Raw genomic sequence first — 7,786 nt, 5'->3', positions numbered from 1 at the left:
GAATCATGAGGTCATACACAAACTTGTGGAGTCTTGAAGTGACACTGAGGTGAAATTTCATGGACGTTCACTCAGACTGTTCAACTGATTTCATCGTTTGTAAAGAAAAAAGTGACATCAATGTTAATTATTTTTTTGGGTGTAAATATCCATCCATCCATTGTCTGTAACCGCTTTATCCCTTTACGGGGTCGCTGGGGTTGTTGCTTCAGCCAATTCCATCCCCATCCCATGATAAATCAAATATTTGAGATACTAAATTACGAGTGAGTGGTTGATGGACCTCTTCCTCATACTCTGCTTTGCTGCACTTGCTGGGACGGAGCAAATCACCCATTTGTCATTGTTATTGGTGCATTTAGTTGGATGACAGGGTGTCCAGCAAGCACAGCTCCGTATAACGTTATCCTGGGGTCAGCCACAGTAATTAGAACCATATGTGAGGTGGTGCTGGACTTGTAAAATAGTTTCTACTTTAAAGTTAGATTCTGTGAGACTGTCTCACGTTTTTAACTTAAAAAGACAATTTTAACCTTATATTTATTTTGTCAGTCATAACTTCATAGGCTGTCAACTTTTTTTCCTGGCTGAAATGGGCCTCCGTATAGATTTCTGATACTGACGGTGCTATCATTCATCAGTTGTCTACGAGTACGTCTCCTCTCTCATCTCTTGCACAGCTGTCACCCGCCGGTGCGCGCCGTTTGAAAAACCGAGCGCACCTCTGTTAGGCGGCTACGTATAGGAAGAGGAAGTAAGCAAACCGGAAAATCAATCAAATCTCGGAAAAGGCAAAAGTTCCAGTAGAGTTCATGAAAGATGAGCCGAATCTATCACAACACGTCTTTACAGAACAAACCAGTCCACAATGACAAGTTTGACCGCGTGTGGTCTCCCTCCACGTATGAAAGGTAGGGGCTTACACACGGGGCTGGAAGTTGGGAGAGTACAAGTATGAGTTAGTACTACCGCTGCACCAAACTCCACTGAAGAAATATGAAAGCTAAGTTTTGCGGAAATTTCGCACAGGTAGCTGTGCTTTCCACACCTCACACACGTTCTTATGTCAGAAATAATGAGTGGCCGTTCATTCGGCATAGAAATGAATCCACTGTCAGCAACTGGGAATCATAAAAACATACGTAGTCTACAAAACGATGGTGGACTATGTGTCTCTAGTTCTTGTTCTCCATGTTTCAGCTGGAATGCGTTCAGATCACTTCAGCTGAGGTCAAGTCAGCTGACGACGTATTAAGTCCATTGCCGTTAAACTCTCCACATCTGTTTGTTGAATGGAGTTTGGTTTCTAATTCTTAACATTCAGGGCTCTGCAGGGGAGGAGGGGGATTTGAAGATATTGCACATCGCTCTCCTATGAGAAACAGAATGGAAATACAATGATTTTGATGATCATATAATTGAGATATGTCCTCTTCCACACAGTGGCCCCGGGATCCTGCTAGAGGGAAAGCTGCTGGATGTTTCCAGACATGCAATCATTGACGTCAGCGGTCAGAAGGTATCAGTCAGGGTTCAGACTCCGGCTCTACATGTCTCCTCTCCCGCCAGGAGAGTACAGTAAAAGTGCAAGCAAAGTTTTCAGTATGCTCAGCCACATGGCCTCAGAATAACAGCACAATATTTGTAGGCTATTTTGTGATACACAGTATATATTTTGATATTCAAAACTCCAAAAAGCACTTCACAGATGTTTTGACAGGGCAACCAAATCAAATTACACAGTATTTGTGACCAAAGACCTCAGTTGTAGTGATGGCTGTTGGTACATTTACAAAACACTGTAAGATAATTATATTTTTGATAGATAACCACCAGTAAAGTGGATATAATGACTGAGTGCATTAAAGCGGGTCTTAGAACAAGTAAAACAGTCTGGCAAGTTCAGAAAATGACATCACTTTACTAAAATGCACCCTTTAAAACCAGGAAAAGACAACACTTGTGTGATATGATATAATGCCATCCCCAATCTAAGATAATAAACATCTAATATCACGGTAACGATTTAAAAATTGATAAAGTAAAAGGGTTGAATGGCAGGTTTTTGACTCTCATTCCCATAATGATGCTCTCCTCAAAAACTGAAGCTTGGGGATGGCGACTGACCCGTCCTACAATCCCAAAGCATCAGTCGGGAAACCCAGAGTGTCATTATGGGAATTGGAGTCAAACATCTCAATAAGTTCACCATCCTCTGAGTCAGTTTTGATTCTGCAATACAAGCCCTTTGATTTTGAGGGTGATATGCAAAAGTAGTTGTACTGTACAGAATGAAGTCATTCATTATTTCAATATTATAGACCAACAGAATATTATCAATGTAAATAATATTTAATATCATTAATAATGATATTGATAAAACTGTGTCTGAGGAAGCTCAAAAAGTATGTTTTCGCTCTCAAAATGAGGATTACCTCAACTCTTGTGTCATCCTCGACTCTGATATATATAAACAAGTCTTCCACCAAACAGAACTTCAAAATAGTGTCCAAATCCTTATCAGAGTTGGCATTTTGGAAGGATGAAGCTAACAGCGGACAGACAGAACACAAAACTACACACTGCTGTTGTTTCACTGGCAGGCCCGTTTCCTTGTGCTGTACATCAAACCCAGTCGCATCCATCAGAGGAGGTTTGAAAGCAGCGGGAAGGAGATTGAGCCAAACTTCAGCGACACCAAAAAGGTCAACACTGGTTTCCTCATGTCCTCCTACAGTGAGTAGAAAACGGCAAACACTGGAGGTAATGTTTGCCTTTTTTTCTCTGTTCGCCATGTTTTGAATTGCATGTAGTTGTAGTTTAAGAATCAGTTTGTATCTGTCTGCCAAATATGCAACGTCAGAGTGGCCGAGTGAGCAAGACAATGGGCGATAAGTCTGATGTGTGTTTGAATCCCACTTCAGTCGGAAGAAAGACATCATATAAGCAAAGGGACTGGACGGAGAAAAGTTATATTAGTGACAGGCTGTTGAAAGTTAACGATGTTAAATTTGAAGTGGTCATTTTAAAACAAGAAAAAAAAGATGACGATACACAAAAACACCCGAACATTCAAACATCATTCAGTTTAAAGATGAATTAATTCAAGGTCAACCTGATCAAATGAACACACGCAATTTTATTTTATTTTACAATTTTACAGACAGATAACAGACAGAAACTGATCTCAACTGGTGGAGATTGTCCTTCCTCATCACTTTGTGTTTCTCTGGTTGCATGTGTTTTCTTGAGTTGCAGTGCGTTGATCCTCAGGACGCTGTGACTGTAAATTCTTTCAGATTTTTTTAGCAGAGATGTGTGTTTTCTCCCCCTACAGAGGTGGAAGCTAAAGGGGAGTCAGACCGTCTGTCTGAGGAGCAGCTGTCGGAGCTCGTGAACAAAGCCGAGCTGCTGAAGATAACTGACGCGCACCGACCCAGCGGGACCTGGGCCTTCTGGTACCCCGAGTCTGAGATGGACAAAACAGAGCTGGAAACAGGACAGGACGTCCGGCTGAAGACCAGAGGAAACGGTCCTTTCATATGTGAGTCTGCATCACCATGCTGTTATTACTGCTTAGCAGCTTCCGCATATTTACCACTGAAAACGGAAAACAGTGCACATTAAGCATCAAATGTGTTTTTATTTCTGATAAATCCTGAAAGGAAAGAATATTCTGCTGACTGAACCATGCATCAGCTTCAGGCTCTCTGTCTGAAGTGGATGTTTGTTAGGGGATCCAAATGCAGCACAAGATTTCATCAGAGCACTTTAATTTGTTTTCAGACTACATAAGTTGTGTTTGTTTTTCCAGGCCAGAGGGTCCTTATGGTTTTCATGTTGAACAAGCTTGTCCTGCCACTGAACCCCATGGCAGTGGGGAGTGAATGAAATTAAAGTTGAATTTAGTTTTTCCGGCCTCTTTCGCAGTTTCATAAGTAACCTCAAGGGGAATGAACAGAGTTTGACCTCTCTTATATTCAGAGAAGTCATCCAGCCCTTTGATATTTAACAGTCAGTTCTCAGCAGCGCGGAGGGGAGTGCTTCAGCCCGTTCACAGCCTCTACTTTTACATGTTTCAGCCAACATTCATTATCATGTGACAGGCATTCTGAGGCTCTGTACACACTTTCAGTTGTGTGAAAAACTGACTCTTTCCTGTCTTTTAAGCCAGCTCATCCACCTACACCTTTGACCATTTTGCCAATAAAATATTTAGTTTTGTATAGAAACATGTAATGAATGCCAATTGATATGGAATTGATATTTTTTTTCATGAATCCAAAAACTATACATAAATATAAGCAATAATTCTAATGATTAAATGCGTAAATGATTGATTGTAGTGTGATTTGAACTGTGGGAATATTCCCTCAGCCCGGTCCTGTCGGAGAGTCTAAAGCTTGATGACGACCTTGTGTCAAATGACACCATGGTTTTCACGGCAAGATGAGGTTTCCATACACAATTACACGATTAAATGAATAAGCACACGTTTGGAGGTATATTAGTACATGTCTGTTTATTTTGACATTTCTACAAATCCAAAATGATTTATTTTTGTATTTCTACATGCATTCTTGTATTGTTTTTGTGTATTTTTGCATTGCTTTCTTTATTTAGTTCTGTATTTCTGTGTCTATATGTTAGTGAGGGAGGTGGTAAACTCCCTGTGGCTTAAGTTTACCTGAGTCTACACCACTCTTGGTTTCTTTACATGATGGTTTCTAGATCTCTGCAGGCTAAGGCACCTGCCATAAAGATCTGTTGCAGTCGTACCTCACCAGTAGGTCTCTGAGGTCGTCTGGTCAGGGCGTGCTTCTCATTCATGGCTCCAGGCTCATAACTGAAGGAGACGTCATCAGACGTTGTCGCTCCCAAACTTGGAAGCTGTCTCCCTTTGAGCTTACATTCCCCAGAAACCTACTTCCATAATCAGTGTGAGGTATAGGGTTAGACATGGACACACCATGTCCTGCCAAAGGTGGAAAAGAAGCCTTTTTGGTTACGTCAGACAAGAGATTCTGTGTTTTGTGTTTGTGATGACAGTTGCTTGCTTATTTTTCCAGGCCACTGTCAAGTAATCTGAAATTAAATCAAGTAATTATCAAATCAAAGCACACCCACATAGTCCTGTCAAGATGACTTTGTTAAAGTATATCTGGGTTTTTTTCCACTGCTGGACTTATTGTTGTTTATTTTGTTGAGGAGAAACATCCAAGATATGAAGTCAAGTGTTGTGGCGCTGCGAGATGTGTGAGGAGCTCAAGGCCCACCCGTGTTTTATGTCTGGTGTCTTAATGCCACCCACTTCTTAAAGGTGCTGCCTAAATGAACTACTTTCTTCTCTACATTTGTGCTTCCAGTCTCCTTAGCCAAAGTGGACGGTGGCACGGTAACCAAGTGCAACTTTGCTGGGGACGAGAAGGCCGGAGCATCATGGACGGACAAGATCATGGCCAACAAAGCAGACGGAGCCAGCACTCAGAAGCCCGGAGATGGAGAGGGAGCAGAGGAGGATGAATGGGTGAGGTCACCCACCATATCTAACCCTAGCCTAGCTTATATACAGCAGTTAAAGGGTAACACCAGTGGCTAAATTGCATTGTGGGTCATGTAGGTGCCAGGTTTTAAAAAGCAGTCCATTGGTCTAGCATTGCACTACTTGAACACCGACTCATTATTAAAAACACATGATCAAAACCGATGCAGCAGAACTAGAGATATAGCCTACATTACCCACAATGCATCTTTCCACTGAGTGACATCACTGGGGGCAATTGACCAGATGACAGCCAGCTTCCTCGAGCGTCATGAAAAACTTTTTTCACACATGCAGTGTCACTCAGCAAGATCTGTAAACACACTTAAATGTGTCAAATTGGTGAAGTTACCCTTTAAGTACACTTTTATTTCTATGCTCCGCCAGACTTTCATGGCTTTAAGAGTTATATTTCTGAATATGCTGAGCCCCTAAAAACAGCTTCCTCAATCACACAGAGACTCATCACTACAGACAGTCAAAACAGCATGATGCGTCCGTTTCCTGGGTCACGTGTGACATCACCAAGCAGTGTGACTCCACGCCTTCTGCTGAGAAGTTGTAAATGTTGATATAGTCGTAACTTTTATGCATGATTACAAACTGCAACAAAAGTCGACACGTAGCTGTGCATGCCTGCTGCAGCACACCATAGGAAAAACGACGGTCGTGCTGGCGATGCGTTGCAAGCGATGCACCTCTGCGTGATCGGCCGCTGACATGTTTCTTTAGGGTGTGATAAAGTTTCCCTGGGACGAGCTGCAACTCTCTGCGGGGCAGCCAGCCCATGCCGCTCACCTTTTTCCCATAACACTTTTCATGATTAATATCTAGCGTCACTCCTTGCTTCATTTATGCATACAATCAGTAAGGCAAGAGGGTACTTTTAAAAGCCTCATCCTGTTTCTACATGCGAAACTCAAATCAATATGGAAAACAAGGTCGAGGCTCTGATTTGACATAACGGGAAGTGGTCAGCTCGGTCTCTGTGTGGCAGCATCTGGTGTTCAGTGTATAAACAAAGCTGGTGATGACTTCAACAAACCAGAGATGGCTCACTTTTCCCACATTGTTCCTCTCCCAGGATGACTGAGGGAACCCATCGCTCCCGCCGGCCTCAAGTGTTGGCTCTGTTCCAGCCTCCAGGTTGAACTGCTTCAACTTGGCTCCATTCCTGTCTCTTTGTCTTCGGCATGGACTGTGCGATTCACTGGGGGACTGAACCTCTAACATATGGGGCCTGAGGGCTTGAAACCCTGCGTCATTTCTACAGTATGGAGTGAGACTCTTTCAGCACCACAGAGCATATCCGCCCGTTAGCTGTGCTGCAGACTGTATATTTGCAGCTGCTCCCTTCTCTTGCATACTTTGGATTAGATCCTCAGGTTTACGACTGGAACTTGACCTCTGCACTTTCATCCTCCCTTGGTTTATTCTTCTACTGTTGCTTGTTTGTGACCAAGTGCATATGTATGATTGTTAGGTCCCTATTGTTTTTTTCAGCACACTTGCTGGTTCTCCTACACGGAAGTTGAAATCATTTCTAGAGAGACACATTGTACTTTGTGTATTGGGTCGGTAGATTGGTGTCCAGTGTGTTTTTAGGAAATGCTTTTTGTCACCCGAGCAGCTTTATGACACTAACAGACAGTTGTTTTTTAGGGAAACCCACAGAAAGAAGGAAAGAAAAGCCGTTACAGGCAAGATCACACTTCATCCAAGGGGCTGTTGTCACGCTGTGTTGTCTGTGTGTGATTGGTAAACCATTGTCTTATTAATTGTATGTGATGTAGGAGCTGCATATCAACTGACAAAACATCAGTTACCTTTTGTATTGTAAAGGCACTCAAAAAGAGCTTTTTTTTTTATAGAGGCTATTCATCCTAGAGGCATTTATTCCTTTATTCTCTAGTTAGTGACACACTGTGAATGTCTGCTAAGTGGAGAACATCAGTTGCTTTCGTTCACTTGCTCATGGTGACGATGGCAAACCATACTGATGATAATTTGGTACATACATGCACATAATCAGTCATGGGCATTTACTCAAGTACTGCTACTTTATTCTTCCATTCCACTCCATTTTGGAGGCAAATATTATAGTTTTTACTTCACTAAATGTATTTCGATAACCTAAGTTACTAGTTACTTTGAGGATTGCGTGCTGTGGCAGAGTGATAGTAGCTCGATTTTTAAAATGATCAACTTGATCGGCGATCTGAAAAAAAAAAGCGCAGGTATACA

The 7,786-nt window shown here is 42.2% G+C and overlaps 1 protein-coding gene across 1 annotated transcript; it reads left to right on the top strand.

The window, feature by feature from the left end:
• The first annotated feature begins 743 nt into the window (after positions 1 to 743).
• arpin (actin related protein 2/3 complex inhibitor) lies at positions 744 to 7,773 on the top strand. Its single transcript, XM_037106360.1, has 6 exons — positions 744 to 911; positions 1,444 to 1,519; positions 2,604 to 2,736; positions 3,338 to 3,544; positions 5,367 to 5,527; positions 6,627 to 7,773. The coding sequence occupies exons 1-6, from the start codon at positions 820 to 822 to the stop codon at positions 6,633 to 6,635; spliced, it is 678 nt and encodes a 225-aa protein (XP_036962255.1). The 5' UTR covers positions 744 to 819; the 3' UTR covers positions 6,636 to 7,773.
• The last annotated feature ends 13 nt before the right edge of the window (positions 7,774 to 7,786 follow it).

This window comes from Acanthopagrus latus, chromosome 8 (genome assembly GCF_904848185.1).
Source record: "Acanthopagrus latus isolate v.2019 chromosome 8, fAcaLat1.1, whole genome shotgun sequence".
Taxonomy (NCBI): domain Eukaryota; kingdom Metazoa; phylum Chordata; class Actinopteri; order Spariformes; family Sparidae; genus Acanthopagrus; species Acanthopagrus latus.
This window is presented reverse-complemented; position numbering and strand designations above follow the sequence as displayed.